The 26,863-nt window shown below is 36.6% G+C and overlaps 1 protein-coding gene across 14 annotated transcripts in view; it reads right to left on the minus strand.

Moving 5' to 3' along the window:
* The window catches only part of CFAP20DC (CFAP20 domain containing), a 233,385-nt gene that overhangs the window by 112,616 nt on the left and 93,906 nt on the right, over positions 1-26,863 (minus strand). For all 14 annotated transcript variants that reach the window (XR_005530284.1, XR_005530285.1, XM_039242489.1 and 11 more), the window contains one exon: positions 13,225-13,381. Coding sequence is in view for 12 of the 14 variants with exons in the window: in XM_039242489.1 (XP_039098420.1) it covers positions 13,225-13,381 (157 nt within the window). In the remaining 2 variants the exon portion in view is untranslated. The remainder of the gene's footprint in view (positions 1-13,224; positions 13,382-26,863) is intronic.

Genomic DNA, 26,863 nt, shown 5'->3' on the forward strand with positions numbered 1-26,863 from the left:
GCTTTCTTTGGCCATAATGGCATCATAAAATGAATCATTCTGTAGGCGCTGAATACCTTTATTGAGGACCTTAGCTAGCTTTAAAAATTAGTCATCAATTTTAATACATATATAAAGCACTTTATGCATTAAAAATCATCACCCCCATTTTATTGGCAGGGGAATGCCTTATAAAATAGTGACATTTATTTAATTTTTTAATGTTTATTTACGGGGGGGGGGGGAGGAGCAGAGAGAGAGGGAGAAAGAATCCCAAGCAAGATCCAGGCTGTCAGTGCAGACCCTGATGCAGGGCTTGATCCCACCAACTGTAGGATCATGACCTGAGCTGAAATCAAGAGTCAGATGCTTAACCGACTGAGCCACCCAGGTGGCCCTAAAGTAGTTAAGTTTATAGATGTATCAGTTCCTGAGTTCTCCTAATTCATATAATTTAAATAAAGAATTTTTTAATAGTTCAGTGGTCTGAGACTCAACCATATTCATCTTATTTATCTGGAACAGCCTGTAGCACCTAGCACAGTGATTAAATACATAATCTCACCTCTCTGAAACACCAGTGAGAGCCAAGTAAAAACCACAAAAGTCTAACTGCCAAAATATATGTGTCTTAAGTTTGTTTGGGCTGCTATATAACAGAACACCATAGACCGGGTGACTTAGAAACAGCAAAAATTTATTTCTCACAATTCTGGAGGCTTGGAAGTCCAAGATCAAGGTACTAACAGACTTGGTGTCTGATTTGGGCCCTGTTCCTATTCCTGGTTCAGAGATTGTGGTCTTCCTACTCATACCTGACATGGCGGTAGAGGTGAGGGAGCTCTCTGGGTCTCTTTTATAAGGGCACTAATCCTATTCATGAGGGCTCTACTCTCATGACCTAAACACTCCCAAAGGCCCCCATCTCCAGACACCATCACATTGGGGATTAGGTGTCAACGTATGAATTTTAGGGGGACACAAACATTTAGTCTTTAACAATACTGCTACAAAGTCTTTAATTTTTGTTTGTTCATTTACTCATTTGCCATGTAAGTGTCAGATTTTTCTCTGGGCCTGACATAGGTTTGAATCTCTGCCTTTATGGAGCTCACTGTATAATGCAGAAAGAGATTAAGAAACAGTATAATATAGTGGTTAAAAGCACAGCTCTGAATCAAGGCATCCTTGGTTCACATTCTAGTTCTATCACTTATTAGCTGTCTGGCTTTGGCATGCTAATTTACCTTGCTGTGCCCTGGTCTCCTTATCTGTAAAACATGGATTTAAAAAATAACGCTAAACTTATAGGGTTATTGTGATGATTAAAAAAATTAATGTATATGAGGGCCTAAGAACAGTGTCTGGTACGTATATAAGTGGTCACTCTTAATAACAAAGAGTTATGTCAATTATTTCATTATAATGGACACAAAACCACCATGTCTTAGCATGTGTTTTTAATAATAAAAGGTCTTGATATTCACAGGGGTAAATAAGCCTTAACTACACCAGACACTTGGCTATCTTAAATGAATCATGCCCTTCGGTTTTTAAAAACTATTTTATTGATGGGAAATATACATTAATATAGAATTAAGCATTTTAAAGTGAACAGTTTATTGGCACACATTACATTTACAATGTTGTGCAGCCTCCACCTTTATATAGTTCCCAAAACACATTTCCATCATTCTAAAGTAAAATTGCTTACCCATTAGCCGGTTTCTCTCCCTCTCCATTCCCTCCAACTCTCATCCCTGGCAACCACAAATCTGCATTCTATATGGATTTATCTATTCTGGACGTTTCATAGAAGCAGAATCATATAACATGTGACTTTTTGTCTGTGTGTATAATACATAACCATGTTTTGTTTATCCATTCATCTGCTGATGAACATTTGGGCTGTTTCCGCATTTTGGTTATCGTGAATGACAGTGCAGTGAATATGCATGTACATGTATCTGTTTTCCATTCTTTTGGGTATATACCTAGGAGTGGCACTGCAGGGAATTCTGTGTTTAACATTTTTAGGAACTGCCAAACTGTCTTCCACAGTAGGTGAACTATTTTGTGTTCCCATTAACAATGTGTAAGGATTCCAATTTCTCCATATCCTTGCCAACAGCTGTTTTCCATTAAATAAAAATTATAGCCATCCTAGTGAGTGTGAAGTGGTATCTCATTGTGGTTTTGTTTTACATTTCCCTAATGACTAAAGATGTTAAGCAGTTTTTCATGTTTGTCAACTATTTACATATCTTCCTTGGAGAAATACCTACAGTAGCTAAGTCCTTTGACCATTTGTTAATTGATTGTGTGTCTCTACTATTGCAAGAGTCCTGTCAGATACATGATTTGCTATTTTCTCCCATTTTTAGGTTGTTTTTTCAATTCCTTAATAATGTCCTTTGATTCTCAAACATTTTAAAGTTTTAATGTCCAATTTATCTTTTCTAAAAATTTTGTTGTTGTGCGCTTTGGGGTCAGTCATATCTAGGAATCCATTGTCAAATCTAAGGTCATAAAGACTAAGCTCTATTTTTTTCTAAGAGTTTTATTTAGCTCTTAAATTTAGGTCACTGATCCATTTGAGTTAATTTTTATACATGGTATGAGGTGCGGGGGTGGGGGGGGTGGTCTATCCTCATTCTTTTGCATGTGGTTATCTAATTGTCCCAGAACCATTCGTTGAAAAGTCTCTTCTCCCCTAATTGAATGTTGTTGGCACTCATCAAAAAAACAGATGTATGGGTTCATTTCTGGACTCAATTCTATCCCATTGGGCTCTATGTCCATTCTAACTGTACCAAACTGTTTTGATTACTGCAACACTTGAGATAAGTTTTGAAATTGGGAAGTGTGAATCCTTCAAATTTGTTGTTCTTTTTCAACATTGTTTTTGGCTATTTGGGTCCCCTTGCAATTCCATATGAATCTGAGGATTGACTTGTTCATCTGCAAAGAGGTCATTGAAATCTTGAGAGATTGCATTTAACCTCTAGATCTCTTTGGGTAATACTAGCATCTTAACAATATTGTCTTCCAATCCATAAGTATAATATTTAGGTTTATTTAGGTATTCTCTAATTTTCCATTTATTTAGGTATTCTCTAACTTCCTTTAGGAATGTCTTATAGTTTTCAGTGAACAAGTCTTTCCTCTCCTTAGTTAAATTTATTCCTAAGGTATTTAATTATTTGGGATGAATCTATTTAATGAAATTGTTTTCCTTAGAGTTTTTGAGATATGAAGTCCTATTAGAAATAATATATAAAATACACAATTGCTATTTTGAAAAATATTTGTTTATTTACTTTGTGTGTGGGGGGCATGTGCACACATGAGTGGGGGAGGGGCAGAGAGAGAGGGAGAGAGAGAATCCTAAGCATGCTCCACGTTGTGAGTGCAGAGCCTGATGTGGGGCTTGATCTCATGAACTGTCAGATCATGACTTGAGTTGAAATCAAGAGTTGGAAGGTTAATCAATTGAGCCACCCAGGCACCCTTAACCGTTCTTTTTTTTGAGAGAGAGAGACAGAGAGAGAGAGAGAGAGAAAGCATATGAGCAGGGGAGAGGGACAGAGGGAGAGAATCTCAAGCAGGCTCCACACCTGGCATAGAGGCCGATGCGGGGCTTGATCCCACAGCTCTGGGATCATGACCTGAGCTGAAATCAAGAGTTGGGGGCTCAACTCACTGAGTCACCCAGGTGTCCCAACAATTGATATTTTAATCAGAATAGTTCTGTATCTTGATATATTGATATTCATAACTTATTTTTGTGGGATCTACTGTTGGCTAGGCACCCCTGCTATGCTGAGATCTTCTTCCTTTTCTTGCCCTGGGGTGGTTTACTAGGCAAGGGCAATATTGAGTTCAGCTCCACTGCAGGAAGGAGTGGGCATGCAGCCTTAAACTTATGAGATCTGAATAGGATGTGTACTCACCTGACCTGGAGATAGAGAGGCAGAGAAACTCTCAGCAGTGTTAGTTATTAAAAACACTAAACCATTTCAGTTGCTGAGGAAGGTAAACGTGTATACTGTTGAGGAAGGAACAGTGAGAGGCTTGGCCTAGAGTTCCATCTTCCTGACCTCAGCACAAGATGCCTCATTTCCATGGGCCTTATTTTCCTCCTCTGTATAATTAGACATTGGATTAGATGATCTCCAAGGCCTTTCCCTGCTCAAATGAGTCCATTATGGCAAGATGTCAGTATTTCTAGTTTTTTGTCTGGCCTTTGAAGGGATAATTTTCTTCACATTGCTTGACATTCAATAAAGGTTTATTGAATAGAGACAGTGACTGAATGAACAACCGAACAAACAATTAGCCAATCTCTACTTCATTAATTCATCAAACATGTATGACAGATTACCAGCACCAGGCCATGTACTAGAGATAAATATGGAGACTTAACCTACGCCCTCAAGGGGCTCTCAGTCTGAAATCATACTTTAAATTATTCTCTTTTTGCATTCTCAACACAGAACACATGACCAAGTGCTGACATTTTACTTTATTTTTTAAGTTTATTTATTTATTTTGAGAGCGAGGATGTGCAAGTGGGGAAGGGGCAGAGAGAGAAGGGAGAGAGAATCACAAGCAGGCTTCACACTGTCAGTGCAGAGCCCCATGCAGGGGTTGATCTCACAAACGGTGAGATCATCACTTGGGCCAATATCAAGAGTCAGAGGTTAAACCAATTGAGTCACCCAGACACTCCACTGTAGTGATATTTTAGAAAGAGCACTGAACTGGGTGTCAGAAGACCCGTAAAACCATCAATGGCAGAGTCTAAGTCCATGCCTAGTGGATAATCACTTGCTCTTTCCTCTCTTCTCTTTTCTCTCCTCTTGTTTTTCTCTTATCTATATGTACATATATTCTGTTTTTTTAAATGCAGAATGATATAAGCTAATCAATAATTCAGTCATGCAAATGCCTAAAATTGCCAATCCATGTCCTCTCGGGGACTGTAAAGTCATAAATTTATTTGAATCAGCATGCTTTACTACTCGTCCAGCATAAGCTATTCCTCTGGGGAAGAAAAAAACTGTTTAATTTCTTGTTTCAGGGTTCAAGTAATTCACTTTCTATTATATCACACTGTGTAAACAGAGAACAGCAATGGAATCAGGCAACATTTCCTAGCTTGGGTGAGTTTAAGAGGTTTTAGAGTGAAATATAGCAGTTTAAATAAGCCAAGGACAACAGGGTACTGAGCTTAAGTAAGCAACTAATACAATATCTTTAAATCAAATCTCAGAATGGAATGTAAGAAACAGGAAAAAGAATTTCCTAAGATAAAAGTCTCAATACTATGACTAACAGATTTGTCTTTGCAGGAAAAAAATCAACCCTCTCACTGCCTTCAGTATGAAAGACATAGGGACATCCATAACTTAACCAAATACAGACACCTTTAACATAGCCAGTCACCAAATCCTGACATTCTTATTCCATGACATGCCTTGCCCCTTTTTGGTAAAGTTTTTTTTTTTTTTTTTTTTTTAAAGAGGCTCCATACCCAGTGTGGAGCCCAATGTGGGGCCTGAACTCGTGACCCCGAGATCACAACCTGAGATGAGATCAAGATGCTCAACTGACTGAGCCACCCAGGCACCGCCCCCCCTCCACTTTTTAAAATTTCCCCTCCCTTCCATCCTCCCAAGAAGGCCAGTACACTGTAGTAATTAGGAGTCTACACTCGAGTCCTAATGACAGGCTTCAAAACCTGCCTCTACTATTTAACAGTTGTGTGACACTGGGCACATTATCTGACTTCTCTGTGCCTAAGTTTCCCTATCTATAAAGTGGGGATAATAGTAACATGTGCTTCACAGAGTTGTTATGAGTATTAAGTTAAGCTCATATATAAAGTGTTTAGAACACCTACTGCTCCGATTAGCACCATCATCGTCACTGCTATCACTACTGCTGCCAACCTCCATGACCAGGGACACTCATTTTGCCCCATACTGTTATCCTTTCTCTTCTTTTATCAAATGTCTTCCTAAGAACTCTTGTAATGTTTACATTTCTAGTGTCTAAAATTACACAGTGAAGTTCGAGGACTAGAAACTGGCTCTACCTCTTTATGTCACACAAAACATGCAGCCTAGTAATAGAATATTATATTAAATCATACCTCCTACCCTGCCGTGTACCATACTGAAGTCCCTGTTCCTTGAACGCATCAGAATTATTCATGATACCCTGCCTTTATGCATATACACTCTTTCCTCTTTTGGAAATGCTTTCATCATCCATTTTCATTAATTGGGAAATTATTATTTTTCCTTTAGGATATATTTAGAAATTTATTTCTCTAGGTGAGTACAGACCAAACACTGCTCTATGGATAGATACTGACGGATGATGTCATTTTCACTGGTCTGTGGTGAAAATGTCAGCTTTTATTCTGAAATTAACACCATCCTAATGTGTGTGTGTGTATGTGTGTGTGTATGTTTAAATGTCTTGTCAACTAATGAAATGATCAGAATAATTGTAGTATTCCTTGTTTGTTTCTTTTAATGTTCTGATTTGGCAATTTCAAAAGTTGGCAACCTTATGTTAGTTAAGTTCTTCTTAACTTGGTAGGTCTGTGAAACCAAAGTGCCTCTCCAGGTGGCTCTTTCAGATATGAGGTAAGTGCTGTAGACTCTCCTTCCACTGCTTTTTAAGCTCAATAGTTAAGTTCTCCTAGGTATACAATCTACATGTGCATGTAAATTTCCCTGAGTGATCCCAAGCTCCTCGAAGCAGAGGCTGTACCATCCCAGTGCCTGATTATACATAGGAGGCAGATAAATGTTCAGCATCTATACAGTGAATTATAGTTTCTATCTTGTCACATATAGTTTTATATTTTATTGGATCTTCACAACCACCTCATAGTAACTGATGAGGAAACAATGCTCAGAGATGTTCAGAACTCACAAGAAGCACAAAGTTGGTACATGGCCACGACAATGGACTGTGGGACCATTAATCTGTATCTTTAGCCTCTACAATACCAATTTAATTTCTTCAAGATGTATTTGGTTTATACACTTTATGCTTTCAGTGGGAATGGAATAGTATTTTACTTAACCAAGGAACAATCATTATCCTCACTTTACTGATGCAGAACCAGAAGCATTGTGACAGGGTGAGCACTTGTACAAGGTTAAGTCCTGGCAGCTACGTGAGGAATACGGGTTTATGTTCCACAGCACCCCAAACCACAGCACGCTTCCCCAAGTCTCTTTGGAACATCTGAGGCAATCTGAGATGCCACATTCCCAAGGCTTTTTACCAGCCCTTCTGAAAAACTAAGAGAAATCACACCAATGTTTGTTCTTGGGATTTTTTACAGATAACCCATTCATTTTAAAAGTCAATTATAAAACAAAATACATGTATATTGTCCAAAAATACAAATGATACTGCAAAATTATGAGAAAAAGACCTCATTCCCTAACTTCTGCTCTTCTGCCTCACTCCCTCTCCCCCGCCCCCAAGCCTTGCAATGCAGAGGCAACTATTTTCAAGTCTTTCAGCAACAGACTCTAGATCTTCTGGTACTTATTTCTTTGTTTATAAATAGCAGCCTCTTACTGACATTTCTGCACTTATGCTTTAGAGAATATCTCTCTGACTTCCCATTTTGGAAAAAAAGAAGATTCAGCACTGTTAAACCACCATACCACCTGCTTTCCCTCCCCACATCTTTCAAATATTATGTTTCATAATTTTTGGATAACATTTAGTATGTTACATTATTAAGATTATGGATAAAAGTTGTGCCAACATGCAACTATTATTAAGGCAAAAATCTAAAAGGTTGACAACACCAAATGCAGGCAAGGCAAACGTTACTCTCATTCATTGCTGGTGGGAATATAAAATGGCATAGCCACTTTGGACGACAGTTTGACAATTTTAAAAACTAACCTTATTCTTACTCTATGATCTGGCAGTTATACTCCTTGGTATTTACCCAAATGAGTTGAAAATTTATGTTCATACAAAAACTTGCACAAGAATATAGCAGCTCCATTAATAATTGCCAAATTTTGGAAACAACCAAGATGTCCTTCAGTAGGTTAATGGAAAAATAAATGGGTAATCCAGACAAGAAAATATTATTCAGCATTAAAAAGATATGAACTATCAAGCCATGAAAAGACATGGAGGAACTTTAAAAAAAATGTTTATTTTTAAGAAAGAGAGAATGAACGAGCAGGATGAGGGGAGGGCCAGAGAGAGAGGCAGACAGGGGATCTGAAGCAGGCTCCGTGATGACAGCAGAGAGCTTGATATGGGCTTGAATCCACAAACTGCAAGATTATGACCTGAGCCAAAGTCAGATGCTCAAATGATTAAGCCACCCAGGCACCCCTGGAGGAGCTTTTAAAATGCATATTACTAAGTGAAAGAAATCAGTCCAAAATGGCCACATGCTGTATGATTCCAACTATGTAACATTCTGGCAAAGGCAAAACTATGAAGACAATAAAAAGACCAATGGTGGCCAGGAATTAATAGGGAGGGAGGGATGAATGGGTGGAACCCAGAAGACAAGGGCAGTGAAACTATTCTGTATGATACTATATTGTTAGATACATGTTATTCATCTGTCAAAACCCACTGAGTGAGTATACAATACTAAGAGGGAATTCTAATGTAAATTATGGAGACTTTGGGTGATAATAATGTGTCTATGTAAGTTCATTAATTTTGGCAAATGTACCACTCTGGTATGGGTGGTTATAGTCGGGGAGACTGTGCATATGTGGGGGTTAGGAAGATATAGAAATTCTCTGTAGTTTCCATTCAATTTTGTTGTGAACCTAAAACTGCCCTAAAAAATAAAATCTATTTTTTTAAATGTTTTATTTATTTCTAGGAGAGAGAGAGAGAGAGAGAGAGACAGCGTGAGCAGGGGAGGGTCAGAGAGAGAGGGAGTCACAGACTCTGAAACAGGCTCCAGGCTCTGAGCACAGAGCCCGACACGGGGCTCGAACCCACGAACCGCGAGATCATGACCTAAGCGAAAGTCGGACGCTTAACCGACTAAGCCACCCAGGCGCCCCTAAAATCTATTTTTTTTAAAAAAAAGCTGTACACTTTGGAGCCATGTAATATGCTATGATTACATTTCTTTTCTTGTACAACTTTGTGTTTCCCTTGGAGTTGATCACTGCTTTATTTTGTCATAGATTTTTCTACACACCCCACATTAATTCTTCCCAAACTCCCTATTAGCACTACAAATTCACAACCAACTTTACATTTCATGTTCAAACACATCATATTCTATCAGATATATACTTGTCCTAAAGACTTTCCTTTTGAAAGCCTCAATTTTTGTGCTAAAATCTAGACTGTTTTCTAAGATGTGCTGAACAAGTGTCATCCTTTGAATTCCTTTAACCATAATTCTGAAAATTCTCTTTGCTTTTCTCTGAAATCCTCTGTTTCTTGGATCCCACATACTCCTTTTTCTCAATCTTCTCCTTAAATTTTGTGGAGAATATCTTCCAGATCTTTTCTTATAAAGGACTTAAATAAATATAAATTTCTGAGACCCTGCATGTCTGTAAACACCTTTATTCTGAAATCATTTAATTGCTAGACTGGATGGGTGTAAAAGTCTAAGTTGAAAGTAATTTTTCCTTATATACTGAAGGTATAGTTTCCAGGTCTTCTACCATCTAATATTGTTGTATGAGGTCAGACATCATTATTCTTATTCTTTATTTTTCTATATTTATTCATACTCCTTTGTATGCAACTTGAATTTTAAAAAAAAATTCTGGAAGCTTAAATACTTTTTTCTCTTTTTCTCTCCTATTCTGAAATTACACAGTGGTGAGTGTTTTCTTCTTGCTTTTTTTCTTTTTCTGTTTTTGATGAGCTATGTCAATCTGAAAACAGCTGGCCTTTAATTTTGGGAAATCTTTCTATATATCATCCTTCCTGTTTCCTCTAGTCTCTCATTTAGAATCCTATCATTCTGCTGATGGGCCTCTTGGACTAACTTCTAATATTCTTAACATTTTTGTCTTATTTTAAGTCTTTTGGACTTATTTAAAAATTTTTTTTACTCTAAATCTCTGAAGAAAGTCAATACAATACAGTCTCAAAATAGCTGGATAGTTTCTAAGTCAGAATGTCTAGTATACACTCAAAACTTACTAGACATATCAGGATACAAGAACAAGAGAAAAACACACACATAAAAAACCAGATCCACAGGAGAGACAGATATTGGAACCGTGAGCCATGCCTTTTAAAATAAATTTGCTTAATATATTTGAGAAATTCAATAGTGAGATAGAGAATTTCAGCTGAGAAATGGAAACTATAAAAAAGAATCTAACGTTAATTATAGAATAAAAAAATAACTGAAATTAAGAATGCCAAAGTATGTATTCATTCAGCTCCTTGACAAATACCTAAAGAAATGCCTATCTAGAAGCTCCAAGAGAAATGTAGAATGATCCTAGCAACACTATTCAAAATGCCTAATAAGGACAAATAAACTGTGGTACATTCACACAATGTCATACGATGTACAGTAATTAAATTACCAAAATAAATGGATCTCACAAACTGTTTTGTTAAAGATTATATATATGGCAAGAATATATACTATATGATTCTACTTAAATAAACTTCAAAAATAGGTAAAATTAATTTAAATTGTTAGAAGTCAGGAGAGAGTGACTTCTCAGAAGAAGACAGAGGGTCATGATTGGGAGGGGATTATGAGCAGGGATTCTAAGACGTTTGTTATTTCTTGATCTGGGTGATGGTTTTATAAATGTGTTCACTTTGTAGTAATTCATAAAACTGTACACTTATGACTTGTAAATTATATAAAATGCTTATAAGATAATAAACTTCAGTAAAATGTATTAAAATATAACAAGAACAAATTATTCATATTTTATAGATGCAGTATGTTTTCTTAACTCTGAGAAAAACATGTATCTGTTTCCTACTTTATTTATTTCCTTCTTCCTGTTAGTTCTGGTGTCTATCTAACATGTATCCAATGTACCTGAGTTGATAAGTTCTCTGGATCAGTTTCTCCAAAGAATAAATATCCTATTGTCTGGTTATTTGGAGTTAGAAAGGGAATTTGGGATCAGTTAGCAGCCCATATGGAATTTTAGCCAATTTCCTTGTTTTTAGCCGCACTTTTATTTCTGCCTTTGGCAGTGGGCTGCCAATTCTTGAGCCCCTCTGAGCTTCTACATTATGAATCTCATTGGCAATTCTCTCTGTAAACCCAATAGTTTCAGCTTCCTCTGCTCTTCTAAGTCAGTTGTCGCTCCTCAGTCTTACAAAATTTATGAACACCCTTTGTCTGTTGTTTGCTACTTTTCGATACTCTTCATCTTGGTTGGTTTATTACCATTTTTAGTCCCATAATTTTAGTGGGGTTTGAGGAAGGATCAGAGATAAAAACATGTATTTAATATGCCAAATTTTGATTTACTCTTTTCATTACATTTATTTAAAAATATCAGGTTATGATTTACCTCCTATGATCTGATGTAGACTGCACATATATTTCTATAAATTTTGAGGTTTCTTATTAGCTAGGTGCTATTTTTTTTTAAAAATGAAGTCTTCTGCTTTCTTGTATAGACTTTAAATGACATATAAGATGAGTGGCTGCACTTCCTGCCTTGTAATCTCTTTGGGAGCTGTTAATGCACTACTGTGTTTTGTTATCAAATGAAATTTATAGGCACAGTGTCCTGTTCCACAGAGTGAACCACACAAGGATTTCTCAGCCACTCATCCAGACAGAGCACAAGTCTAAAGTCTACTTTATACAAACTTCTAAGAAATCACCTTTGCCATCTTACGTGCTGCTCTGTTTCCTGGGCTCCTAGAAAAATTGATTTTGTTAAAAATAATCCCAGACAAAAATCAAGAGGAAGCATCAGTATTCTCTCAATACTTTCAGTTGTTTAAGGCTATCTTAGGAGAGTTTGTGCCATCTTATAAATTCTAGATAGTTCAGTTATCTGCAGAATATATTTATTAATCGTATAATGAATAATCAATGTGTATATTTCCAATCTTTCTACAAATAATATGAGGAATAACTCAATCATTTTCCTATTTTAACATGATTATTGGAAAATTAACATATAAATGTAATTTCTCCCAAATGAGCTAATGAAATATACACAGAATAAAGAGATAGTATAATTGGACAATGGCAGAGCTTTTTTATGTTGACATCTTTTGAATACCCTTTTACTATATCAATGAGTCCTATCTCCTTAGTTGGAAATCAGACATTTGCTTTTGCTAGCCTCCCTTGCAGCATGTGACGTAGGCTCTACAAGTCTGACATAGCCATCTGCCTTTGTTTAGTAAAGAGAAGCATGAAGAAGTCTACTTATGGTGAGGGTGGCGAGGAAGAAGACCTCAGTTCTCTAGAGCTGCAATGACAGAAATTTTGGAACTAGGGCCCTGCATTATGTTGTGACTTACAGAGTCCTCATCCAGTTGCAGTAGCTCTTGGGGATCTTCCTTGGAGGAGTCCTGTAGTGGGAGCTGCATTTGTTTTTGGCTGTGGCATCTAAGCCTGACTTTCTGGATATCACTGAGATTCTATGAACTGGCTAATTTCCTTAAATAAATTCTTTTTTTCTGTTTCAACTACCTAGAAAGGATCCCATTGCTTGCAACTAAGAACCTTGACTGACTTTCATGGTAACCGCTATCATAAACAAAAAAGAAAAATAATCACAAAAATGAAAAAGGTATCTTTGTGACATTCAGCTATAGTTAAAATAAACACATGATTCAGAGTAAAGAATGACATATGCTACAACATGGATGAACCATGAGGTCTTATCGCTAAGTGAAATAAGCCAACTATAGAGAGACAAATACTATATGATTTTATGTATATAAGGCAACTACAATAATTAAATTCATAGAATCAGAGTGGAATGGTGGTTACCAGCAGTTGAGGAGGGGGGAAATGGGGAATTACTAATCGATGGGTTATGGTCAATATGGATAAACTCTAGAGATCTGCTATACAGCACTGTACCTGCAGTCAACAATAACATGTTATATACCTAAAAATTTGTGAAGGAACATGTTAAGTGTTTATTCCACAATAAAATAAGATACTCATACTAACCAAAGGTATGTCTAATTTTTAAAAACACGCTGGAGACTTTAAAAACCTTGGTAGCAATTTGAACATACCATCTTTATCAGCAGTGTCTTGAGGCTTGCATTTTAAAGTGAAGATCTTCCGTAGCTTACAGTTAGCTGAGACAATAATTCCATCCAATGACTGGAAAACTGCTCCCTTGAATATTTCACTGGTAAATGCTACCAAGTCTATGCAAAGATTGCACCACTAAAATAAAGAAAAGAGGGGTAAGTACTTTCAATAATCACATAGGTGAATAAGCCATCTATATGTGGGTAGTCCAGAGAGTTGAGACAATTATCTGGATCAACTTGCCCCAGAACAATTTTCCCCCTTAAGCAAATTTCTATTTTGGCTTCAATTTCTTAAAAATTGCTTTGATTCTTCCAAAGAAGTCATCACAATCTAAACTATACATTGGTCATCTTACTGTAGAGTTCTCATTATGAGGCAAGATTTTGACAACTTTGGGAAATAACTCTGGATCCGTAGGCAGTATGCTGGTGGGGAGCTAATTGCAGGTGCGTTAGACCACTTAAATCTTGAAAATCAGGGATAAGTAGCCAATTGTTCCTTCAAGGGGACTAATTTGATCATAATTAGCCACTTACATTTGTTAAAAAAAATCATGGATGAAATTGGAAGCCGGGTTTAAATTGTGGCCGGTGCTGTCTACTTATAACCAATTAACCTATTGTACAGAAATAGATTCTTCTAAAGAATTTGTAATTATGCCTGGTATTTGCCAGTTTTTAAAGTACTCTTTGCAGGGACTAATTTCTACCCATTAAACAATTAGAGTCCTCAATACTTCATCAAATGAATTCTCTAAATGATCTGAGTTAAAGAAAAGGAGAAAATAATCATTTAGTGAGAAATTAAGACATTGAAGATTGCAGCACAACAACAGAAAAAAGAATTTTTGAAATTAAAAGCAAGGTAGTATTTAAAGTTGTCTGTACTTTTAAAATATCAGTTTACATAAGGTTCATCTTATTAATCTGTCAAAATTGAAAGTTATATTTATTTATAAAGGAAATAATAATGTTATTTTTAAAGGCATATTCTATTTAGGAATGTTGATTTTAGTATGAAGAAAAACCTGAGTTTTTTTTTTCCACAGTAGAAAAGTAAGACAGATTGCAGTAAGTTATTGATTAAATACAGGAAGATTATGCATAGGTATCTCAACAGTACAATTATATTCCCAGGCCATGGGGATGCTCTGGTCTTTTGGGTGAAAAGAAGTCTGGTGGAATAAGAGGTGGGAAGGAGGGCTGACTGTGATGTGGTAATGAGACTGACCTGACCTGCAGGGTAGTGAGCTCTGGGGAGGTGTGGAGGAAACATGGGATGGGCCAAAAAGTCAAGTTCCGGAAGAGCAGAAAGATCAGAAAGAAGGAGAACATTGGACTCCAAAGGGTAAGACGTCACTGCAGTTCTTGAAGAAGAATGTGATAAGAGTGGAGTACTGGGAATTCTAGAGTATCCCTGATTCAGGAATATATGGGGGTGGGAGGAAGGCTGAGGTAGAGCAGAGACTGAGGCACAGAAAGACTAGTCAGTCAGTCACTTAAGCATGAAATGAGGAGTGTCTTGTGGAGGGCTAGTATAGGGGCCAGGTGGTAAGGGACAAGTCCAGGAGGCATGCCACGGGGTAGATGCGACATCAGAGTTCAGTAAAATACAGGTTATAGGGGATGGAGCTATTGGGGTTTACAGCTATCCAATAATTATTAACATTATTATATGAGCATCACTATTGTTGTTATGTGGTTCCTATTCTTAAGACTTAAGATTATGTCCCAATTGCAATCATTCAGGTGGTTTGTCCCAACAGTACTGTATTCATCCATTCTTCCTCACAGGTGCTAAGCACTTCTCAGGTGTTAGACACTGGGCACGACTCTGACATAAAGGAATGAATAAGAGAGTCCCTCCAGTCTGGGAAGGGAGGCAGCCATGAGGCATCTGGTATGAACTGTTATCGCAGAGGGGGCTCAATGTGAGAGGATGGGGAGGTTCAGGAAAGCCTTCTTTAAAAAAATTTTTTTAATGTTTATTTTTGAGAGGAGAGGGAGAGAGAGAGAGAGAGAGACAAAGAGAGAGAGAGAGAGAGAGAGAGAGAGAGAGACAAAGAGAGAAAGAGAGGGCATGAATGGGGAATGGGCAGAGATAGAGGGAGACGCAGAATCCAGACCAGGCTCCAGGATCTGAGCTGTCAGCAGAGCCTGACATGGGGCTTAAACTCACAGACTGCAAAATCATGACCTGAGCCAAAATCTGACACTTGACTGACTGAGCCACATGGGCGCCCCATGAAGGGCTTCTTAAAATTTGTTTTAAATGCCATGATGTTACATGTAAATATAAGCCCAAACATGCCAAATTTTACACAAAATGTAGTTCTTGTCACTTCTCCACTCTTCTAATCATACTGTCAGCTCTTAACTGTTTCTTCTCTCTGTATCTTTAAATAATACCTTTTGATTTATCAATTTTAGGCATTATCTACTGTTTTCTTGTCATGGTAGATAAGTCCTGTAGTTCACTTACACACCCTACTTCCTCCACTTTATCCTCCCTAGGTAACTGTCTCCCCCCCTTTTTCCCCTTTTTCCTCAAAATCCATATTCTGTGTTTTCCTTATTGTGACTATGTAACTATTATACACAACTAAGCCAAATGATGCTCTATAAGGAAAACACAGAATACCTTTCTTCATGCAACCTCTCGATATTTCTAGAGTTAATGATTGCTTTATTGTGTTTGAATCCAAGTTTTCCTATATCTAGGAAAGGAAAGGCTTGGAGGTGACATCTGAGTTTGGTTTTGAACAAGGAATCAGTTTCCTGGTGGGGATGGCATGGGAACATGGTCATTTCTTTTCAGGGCCTTGCCCTTTATTCCCTACTTACATGAACCCTCCAACCGGCTGCACCTGTATACCTTGTCAGACTCCATCAGCTTGGCTTGGGAATTGGTGTCCACTGTGTTCAAAAACTCGAGGCCCAAGAAACCAGGCCCTTACCCACAACACACTTTTCTTATCCATCGTAGTCAAGCTGCTTTTATTTCTTCTGCCTGGACTCGTGCATGATGGAAAGTACTCAACAAATAATAATCTGCATGTATAATGTGCATGATGTATGAAGACATGCACATAAATACACGCCAACACACATACTTTCGATCTTTCATTTTATTTTTCTAAGGCTTTATTTTAATTCCAGTTAGTTAACATACAGTGTTACATTAGTTTCAGGTGTACAATATGGTGATTCAACACTTCCATACATCACCCGGTGCTCATCACAAGTGCCCTCTTTAATCCCCATCGCCTATTTTACCCATCTGGTAACCATCAGTTTGTTCTCTGTTGTTAAGAGTCTGTTTCTTGGTTTGCTCTTTCTCCTTTTTTCCCTTCTGCTTGTTTTCTTAAATTTGTTTCTTAAATTTCACATATGCGTGAAATCATATGGTATTTGTCTTTATCTGACTGAATTAATTTCGTTCAGTATTATACTCTTTAGCTCCATCCAATTTGTTGTAAATGTTAAGATTTCATTCTTTTTTTATGGCTGAGTAATATTCCACACACACATATACACACACACACACACGAATATATATATTCAATTATATAATATATAGAAAAGAACAGAGGCAATCGCTTCTTAATAGCTTCTTTGGTATACTTGTGTATATATATATATATACACACACACACACATATATATATATACTTATATATACATATATACACACATATATAAAATGGAATATATATGTATATATACCAAGTGTACTTTGATACACTTATATATATACTTATACATACATATATACATATATATATAACACTTTTTCTATATCCATTCATCCACTTTATCCACTCATCAGTCAATGGACACGTGGGCTGTTTCCATAATTTGGGTATTGTAGATAATGCTGCTTTAAACATTAGGGTGTATATATCTCTTTGAATTATTTTGAAGTATTTTTGTATTCTTTGGGTAAATGGCTACTACTGCAATCTCTGGATTGTATGATAGTTCTATTTTCAACTTTTTGAAGACTTCCATGCTGTTTTCCAGAGTGGCTGCACCAGACTGTATTCCCACCAACAGTGCAAGAGCATTCTCCTTTCCCCACATTCTTGCTAATATCTGTTGTTTTGTGTGTTGTTGACTTTAATCACTCTGACAGATGTGAGGTGATATCTGATTGTAGTTTTGATTTGCCATTTCCCTGATGATAAGTGATGCCAAATATCTTTTCATGTGTCTGTTGGTCATCTGTGTGTCTTTGGAAAAATGTCTGTTCATTTCTTCTGCCCATTTCTTAAATTGGATGGTTTGTTTTTGGGGTGTTGAGTTGTATAGTTTCTTTATATTTTGGATATTAACCCTTTATTGGATGTCATTTCCAAACATTTTCTCCCATTCTGTAGGTTGCCCTTTAGTTTTATTAACTGTGCAGAAGCTTTTTATTTTGATGTAGTCCCAAGTTTATTTTTGCTTTTGTTTCCCTTGCCTGAGGAGACATACCTAGAGAGAGGTTTCTATGGCTGATGTCAAAGAAGCTATTGCCTCTGTTCTCTTCTAGGTTTTGCATGGTTTCACGTCTCACATTTAGGTCTTTGATTATTTTGTATTTTTGTGTACGGTGTAAGAAAGTAGTCCAATTTCATTCTTTTGCATGTTGCTGCCCATTTGTTGAAGAGAAAGTCTTTTTTCCATTGGATATTCTTTCCAGCTTTGTCAAAGATTAATTAACCATATAATTGGGGGTTCATTTCTGAGTTTTCCATTCTGTTGCATTGATCTATGTGTCTCTTTTTGTGCCAGTACCATACTGTTTTGATTACTACAGCTTTGTACTAGAACTTGAAGTCTGGAATTGGGATGCCTCCAGCTTTGTTTTTCAAGATTGCTTTGGCTACTGGGATATTTTATGGTTCTATACAAATTTAATATTCTTTGTTCTAGTTCTACGAAAAATGCTGTTGGTATTTTGATACGGATTGTATTACGTGTACAGATTTCTCTGGGTAGTATAGACATTTTAACAATATTTGTTCTTCCAATCCATGAGCATGGAATGTCTTTCCATTTCTTTGTGTCATCTTCATTTCTTTCAACAGTGATTTATAGTTTCCAGAGTACATACAGGTCTTTCATCTCTGGTAGGTTTATTCCTACGTATCTTATTGTTTTTGGTACAATGAGATTGATTCCTTAATTTCTCTTTCTGCTGCTTCATTATTGGTGAATGGAAATGCAACAGATTTTATATGTTTGTATTGTATCCTGCAACTTTACTAAATTCACTAATCAGTTCTAGCAGTTTTTTGGTGAGGTCCTTTGAGTTTTCTATATATAGTATCATGTCATCTGCAAATAGTGAAAGTTCTACTTCTTCCTTGGTGATCTGGATACCTTTTATTTCTTTGTGTTGTCTGACTTGCTATGGCTAGGACTTCCAGTACTTTGCTGAATAAAAGTGGTGAGAGTGGACATTCCTGTCTTGTTCCTGTCTGGAGAGGAAAAGCTCTCAGTTCTTTTCCATTTAGGATGATATTAACTGTGGGTTTTTCATATATGGCTTTTATTATGGTGACATATGTTCTCTCTACACCTATTTTGTTGAGGACTTTTATTATGAATGGATGTTGTACTTTGTCAAATGCTTTTTCTACATCTTTTGAAATGATTAGATGGGTTTTACCCTCTCTTTTACGCTTACTGATATTTTACAGAAATATTCATTTTCATTATTTTTGTGTTTAGTGTCTAGGCTTGGTGTGGTGACTGCTCGTGGTGTACAGTGGTGGTGGGTGGGGTGCACTATGGTGGCTAGTCAGGGCCCATGTGTGGCTTTAACAAAATTTGTCCTGAGCTGAGGGCTAAAGCCAGAAGGCTTGGAGTGGGCTAGTTCTCAAGAGAACTTGTGGGCATGGCACACTGCCAGTGGGTCAGGCAGCAAGTATCTGTGCAGCTCCACCTCTTGAAGGTGGCTCTGTATTTATGCTAGAGAGATGGGGGAGGAAAATGGCATCTGCCAGTTCCCTTGCTTTCATAGAAGTCCCCCAGCATGCTCTGCAATCAGTATGTACAGATCTGTCTCCCATTTTGCCCCCATGGCTGTGCAAACTACTGTTTTTGTTTTTGTTGTTGTTGTTGCCTCTCTATGCAGACTGCTGTCTCTTTAAGGGTGGAGACCCAGCTATTCCTCCTCCTCCCAGCTTGCCCAGTGCTGAGTCAGCTGACTTTTAAAGCCCTAGGTACCACTGGTTTTATAAACTCATGGAATTCAGCCCTTCTGTTTTTTTTTTTTTTTTAACGTTTATTCATTTTTTGAGAGCTGGAGTGTGAGTGGGGGAGGGGCAGAGTGAGAGATGGAGACACAGAATCTGAGGCAGGTTCCAGGCTCTGAGCTATCAGCACAGAGCCCAATGCAGGGCTCGAACTCACAAACTGTGAGATTATGACCTGAGCCAAAGTTGGTTGCTTAACCACCTAACAGCCTAACTGACTGAGCCACCCAGGCACTCTCCCCTTTTAAAGTGAACTCTATACCCAATGTGGGGTTCAAACTAATGACTCCAAGATCAAGAGTGATATGCTCTACCAACTGAGCCAGCCAGGTACTCCAGGCCTTCTGGTTTTTAAAGCCAAATGTCATGGGGATTAGCCTTCCTTGTGTGAGCTCCCTGCTGCGAGGGCCCATTTCTCTGCCCTCTCTGCACGCAGCTCCCTCCTTCCTGCAGGCAGCCTCCTGTGGCCTTTCTGACCTTTCTAACCTTTTGGTTGCAGCTTCTTCTCTATATTTAGTTGAGGAGTTTGTTCTTCCAGTCTTCAGATTACCCTCCAGTTTGTTGACTTGGATGTGGATCATATTTAGTTGAAAATGTGGGATGGGGTTAGTTCAGGGTCTTTCTACTCCACCATCTTCCCAAGCTCTCCCTCAAGCAAAATCCTCAAACTCTCATTTTATAATCACTCAACTAACCCCATAAATGTGTGGGAGCTGATAACTTTAGTGAATTCATCTCTTAGAGGTACAGATGGGAGTAGCTCCTGAGGAAGATGGGAATAACTTTCACAAATCTCCACTGGCTACAGGAAATAGAAATTACTTGTTTTAGCTGGTATCCGTAAAGGTTCTACTTTTCATAAGCTTCAACAAATAACTCATTATTCATATAAACGCTGTGATAGGCTTTTGGGAGTTTCAGAAGAGTATGAACTCTCTACTATCAACATGTGGCTTATCTGAATTATAGTTGATCTTTTTTCTTTAATTTTTTTAAACATTTATTTTTTGAGACAGAGAGAGAGAGAGAGAGAGAGAGAGACAGAGTGCAAGCAGGGGAGGGGCAGAGAGAGAGGGTGACACAGAATCCGAAGCAGGATCTGGGCTCCAAGCTGTCAGCACAGAGCTTGATATGGCATTCAAACCCACAAACAGTGAGATCATGACCTGAGCTGAAGCTGGATGCTCAATCAACTGAGCTACCCAGATGCCCCTATAGTTAATCTTTATAAAATATTGTTTTCCTTATTTTTGGTGATCAACCAGTCTTAAAATCCTTTTTTTGACATTTTTCTTGACCTCTAATCACTTAATTCCTAAGTGTAACTCTAGTCTAGCAGAGAATTCTTGATTTACAATATTCCTAATTATGGGCTTAATAATTATGTACCAGAAAGACAGCAATCTGACAGAGGAAAGACAGTTTTGCTTAGTTTGTTGCTTCAATTAGTAAGAGAGTTTATACTATTTAGCTCCAGTATGGAATTCTGCATAAAGGAACTGACTGGGAAAGGGCAAAAGAATGATTTGAAGCATGAATTTCTAGATTTTACTGACTCATGTTTTGGCCCTATGGCTTTACTATATACTGGTGAAAGGCCAGTAGACTGTGTGAACACACACACACACACACACACACACACACACACACACACCCCATTCAAATGCAAGTGATAACAAGTTCTTAGTCATCTAGCACTTTCTGATTTTCCTTGCCATTACTGCAGGAAACATGTGAAGATAATTGGATTCATTGTGCCAGTGTAGAAAGAGCCTGAGTCACTGTGCTCAGCTCTAGCTAGTGGTGCCTTTCTAAAAGGAAACAACAAACAAGAAACCACAATTTCATAGCCTAGCAATCCTAAAGTACATCTCTTCTCACAATTTTAGAACCTCATTCTGTTTTTGTGTTCCTAAAATGATAACAAAGAATGGGGTTTTAAGACATTTTTTCTTGTGCCCTTTAAAATGATTTTTCACATTAGCTTTAATATCTCAAAAGAAAATCTGCTTACAATGACCTTATTCATCTCAATCACCGTCATACTGTTTATTAAATGGTGTAAGCGGAAATCAAAATAGTAATGTTATATCTGCATGGTGAGGAGAAGCAATTACCGTTTACTACTATATTAAAAAACAGTTTCCCCAGGAAAAGCAAATCATGACAAGTCCTTACACGGAGAGAGGGGAGTTAAGGAGAGGTCGGGGCTGTTCGTGTTGTTAGTGCTGTTAGTGCTGAACCACAGAAAGGCAAGCTCCTTATAATGTATCTTCATGATACATATTTAGTAGTTGACCCCCACCTCCCATTCCTGTCTGCATTGAGCAAGCAGTCTCTTCCTGAAATGCCAGCCCATTGCTAATTCTCAAGTTATCTTTCACTGTGCCCTCTGAAATCCTTACTACTAAAAAGTAATTACATTCTCTGTATTTTTCTAAGGGTCCTGCAATACCTTACTTTAACCGAAACCTGGCTTTTCTCTGAGATACTAGTTTTCAACTCTAGAGTTGAAGCTCACTTATGGAGTTCACATGTGCTTCTTCTACAGCCTCAATTTTGAGGCCATGGAGCTAGGTTACATTGGGAGTGGGCTTGCACTTCCGACTGGGAACCCTATCTTTTTTGAAGCCTGAGGCATTCCATTCACAGGCTCTTCTAGCCTTTTAACTTCACTGATCTTCAGTTCAGTCCCTGGTCACTCCCACTTCTGCAGACACACCCCTGTCAGCCCATATACACGTTCCTGAAAAACGCTGGGACCAGATTCACTTTACCTTCTAAAGTACTGTCCAATTAACCTCCTATCCCGGAGTCCCTTAACCTCCTATCCTTCCAAAACTTTCTTCACCTCTTCACTCAGCAATCCACTCAGATGGCCACATCCTAAGATTTAACTTTATTTCTCCGAAACACTTAACTTTTAAAATTTGGAATTATAAATTACTTTCTACTATCTAATTATAATATTCTATTACTTAACCTGTCTGGAAATTCCCTCCAGTTAAACTCTACTGGCGACTCCTTTTAAATACATTTCTCCTAGGGATGTGAGAGTGTGGGCTCTGGAGCCTGTCCGCCTGGGTTTGGATTCCAGTTCTACCATTACTAGTTAGATAGTCTTTGCAGTTGCTTAATCTCTCTGTGCCTTGCTTTCCTCATTTGTAAAATGATGGTAATGATAATACATCTCTCAGAGTTGTTAGGATTAAACGTTTAAATGCATGTAAGCACTTATAATAGTGCCTAACATATATGTGCTTAATATATGTTAACCATACAATCTTTTTGACCTTCATACCATGAAATGCACAGACTTTAAGGGCACAGTTTGATGATTTTGATCATTCAGTCACCTGCATACCATCAAGTTATAAAGCATTTCAATCACTCAAGAAAGATCTTTTGTGCTGCTTCCCAGTCAATGTTAGACTCACCCCTCTTAAGGGCAAACACTAATTTCTTTTACCTTAGATTATCTATTACTTCATATACATGGGATCACAGTAAGTGGTTTCTTTCATTTGGCTTAATACTTGAGGTTCACCAACGTTGTTTTATGTATTAGCAGTCCATTTTTGTTTGGCTGACTAGTACACCACTCTGTGAATATACCACAATTTAACTGTTCAATCTTCTGTTGTGGGACATATGGGCTATTTCAAGATTTGGGCTTTTATAAATAAAGCTATTGTAAAATTCCCATACAAGTATTTTTTTATACACATACTTACATTTCCATGGATATACACCAAGGAATGGAACTGGTGGATCAATGGGTAAATGTTTAACTTTATCAGAAACTTCCAAAGGTATTTCCAAAGTGGTTATGTTGGAAATTCTCCATTTACACTGGAATATATGATAATTGTTCTATATGTCACCAACATTTAGTATTCCCTGTCTCTTTTATTTTAGCCATTCTAGTGAGTGAAGTAGTGGTAACTGTGTTTTTCATCTGAATTCCCCTGATTGATGGTATGGAGCTCTTCACATGTTTATTTGATTCCATAATTTTGCTTATTCAATTGTTTTTGCCTTAAAAATATTATTTTTTATTGTACAGTTGTAGAATATATTCTGGATGTGTCTTTTCCCAGATATATGTATTAGAAATATTTTTTTCCAGCTGTGGCTTGCATATTCATTTTCTTAAAAACGTCTTTTTGATGAGCAGTTTTAAATTTGTTTAAGCCCATTTTGTTGATTTATTCTGTATTAGGGTTAATGTTTTCTGGGTCCTAAGAAATCTCCTAAAGTTGTTTATATTTTTAGCATTTACATTTAGATCTATGATTTATCTTAAATTAGTTTTTGTGAATGGTGTGAAGTATGGGTTGTGGTTCATTTTCTTTTCCCCATATGGATACTCAGAAGTTCCAGTTCTGACAAAAGATGTTCCTATCTCCACGGACTTGCTCTACTGTTTTGGTTGAAAATCAAGTCACTACACGTGTGTGTCTATTTCTAAACTTTTTATTGGTATCTATGCCAATAACACATTGTCCTGATTACTGTAGCTTTACACTGTGTCTTGAAATCATGAGGTACAATTTTTATGTTTTGAAATTGTGTAATCTGAGACCTTTAAATTCCCATATATATATTTTAGAATTTGTTAGTATATTTTTCAAAAACTATTAAAAAGTTAAAAAAATTTTAAAAAAGCCTTGGGTGCTTAGGTGGCTCAGCTGGTTAAGTGTTTGATTCTTGGTTTCAGCTCAGGTCATGATCTCATGGTTTTGTGAGTTTGAGCCCCAGGTTGGGCTCTGTGTACAGAATCTGGGATTCTCTGTCTCACTCTCTCTTTGCCTCTCCCCCACTAACAGTGTCTCTGTCTCTCTCAAAATAAATAAAAATAAACTTAAAAAAAAAGTCTACTGGGATTCTGATTGGGATTAGATTGGATATACATTCTTTGGATCCATAAACACATGTCTCCATTTATTTACGTCTTCTTCAGTTTCTCTCAGCAATGATTTATAGTTTTCAATGTAAAGGTCTAGCATATATTTTATTAACTGTATTCCTGAGTATTACATATATTTGATGCTATTGTAAATATTTTTAAAATTAAAAATAGAATTGCTGAATAACCATACTGTATACCTAAAACTAATACAACTTTATGTTAAGTATATTGGAATTAAAATAAAAAACTCAATAAAAATATTTAAATTAAAAAAATTAAACTTCAATTATTTATTGCTATAAACATCTTATATAGAAATATATAAAAATACCATTGACTTCGGTTATATCTACACTATATTCTGTGACCCTATAAAAACTCACTTATTTTAGTAGGTTTTGTTCAGTTTTTGTAGATTCCTTAGAACTGTCTACTTATATGATTATGTTGTCTGCAAAGAGAGAAAGTTTTATTTCTTTTTTTCCGATCTGTATGTGTTTTTTTCTCTTTATTATCTTACTGCATTTGCTGGGACCTCCAATACAATGCTGAATAGAAGTAGAGTGGATAACCTTGACTTGTTCCCCATCTTAGGGAATAAATAGTCACTTTTTCACCAGTAGGTATCATTTAGTTGTAGATTTTTTAAAAATAGGAACCTTTTATCAGGTTGAAAAAGTTTCCTTCTATTCCTAGTTTGATGTAAGTTTTTATCATAAATGGCTGAGGAATTTTTGTTAAAAGATTTTTCTACATTTATTCAGATGATCTTATGATTTTTTTCTCCATTATTCTGTTAATGTGATCAATTACACTGATTTTCAAATGTAAGACCTACTTTGAATTCTTGATATTAAGGATTCAAATATTTATGTTTATGAATGATACTGATTTATAGTTCTCTTTTGGGAATTATAATGTCTTTGCTGATTTTGGTATCAGAATTATGCTGACCTCATTTTATTCAATGACTTGGGAAATGTTCATTCTCCTCTATTATCTGAAAGAGAATGTTTAAAATTGGTATTATTTTTTCTTAAATGTTTGGTAGAATTATATGTAAAGCCTGGATGTAGATTTTCTGGATCTGTATTTTCTTTGCAGGAATGTTTTTAATTACAAATCCAATTTTAAAAATAAATATATGACTATTTTAAATTTTAATTTCTTTTAGTATCAGTTTTAGTAATTTGTCTTTAACAGAAATTTCCTACTTCATCTAAATTGTCAAAATTAATGACAAAATATTGTTCATAAAATTCCTTTGTTTTCTCTTTTCCCTATTTTCATTCTTGATATTGGTAATGTGTGTTCTTTTTTCTTGATTAATATAGCTAACAGCTTATCACTTACTAAATCTTTTTAAATAACAAACTTTTGGTTTTATTGACTTTCTCCATTGTCCATTTCTTTATTTCATTGATATAGTCTATTGATTATTTCTGCATATTTTAGATGCTTCAGATGCAAGAGAATCTGAGAGGGGAATGTTGAAATCTTCATCTAAAGTTGTGTATTTATGTTTCTCACTTTGGTTCTATTACTTTTTGTTTTGTGTATTTCCAAGCACTGTTACTGGGTGTGTACATATTTAGGTTTGTTATATCGTCTACATGATATGACTCTCTCATCATTATGAAAATGATTCTTTACATAATATTCATTTTCCTGCAGTCTACTTTGTCTGATATTAACATAGCCACTCTAGCTTTTATACAGTTAGTGCTTGCATGATATAACCTTTTCTTTTTAAAATTTTTCACCTGTCTTTAGATTTAATATACTTTTCTTATACATTTTTAAAAATGTTTTATTTATTTCTGAGAGAGAGAGAGAGAGAGAGAGAGAGTGTGAGAGGCAGCATAAGCAGAGGAGGGTCAGAGAGAAAGGGAGACACAGAATCGGAAGCAGGCTCCAGGCTCCGAGCTAGCTGTCAGCACAGAACCTGATGTGGGGCTCGAACCCATGAACTGTGAGATCATGACCTGAGCTGAAGTCGGACGCTTAACTGACTGAGCCACCCAGGTGCCCCTATACTTTTCTTATAAACATTATACTATTGTATCTTGCTTTTTCATTAATCTACCAATCTCTGTCTTTTAGTCAGAGATTAGTCCATTTCCATTTAATGTAATTATTCCGATGTTTTTGAGTTTAGGACTACCATCTTGCTATTCGTTTTCAATTTGTCCCATCTATTCTTTGTTTAGTTCTTTCCTGTATTCTTTTGGATTGAATACATTTTTAGTGTCCCATTAATCTCATCAATTGGCTGATTATACTCTTTTTCTTTTCAAAGATTGCACTAGAGTTTACATTATGAATCTTTAACTTATCACACTCTAACTTTGAGTAATAATAGAATATCCCATGGGTAAGAATCTAAAAAAAGTACACTAGTATCTCTACCATTCTTTGTGTTAATGTCATATATTTCATATATTTTACTTCTATACCA

The sequence above is a fragment of the Hyaena hyaena genome, unplaced genomic scaffold, assembly GCF_003009895.1.
Source record: "Hyaena hyaena isolate Hyena2069 unplaced genomic scaffold, ASM300989v1 scaffold_212, whole genome shotgun sequence".
Classification (NCBI taxonomy): Eukaryota; Metazoa; Chordata; class Mammalia; order Carnivora; family Hyaenidae; genus Hyaena; species Hyaena hyaena.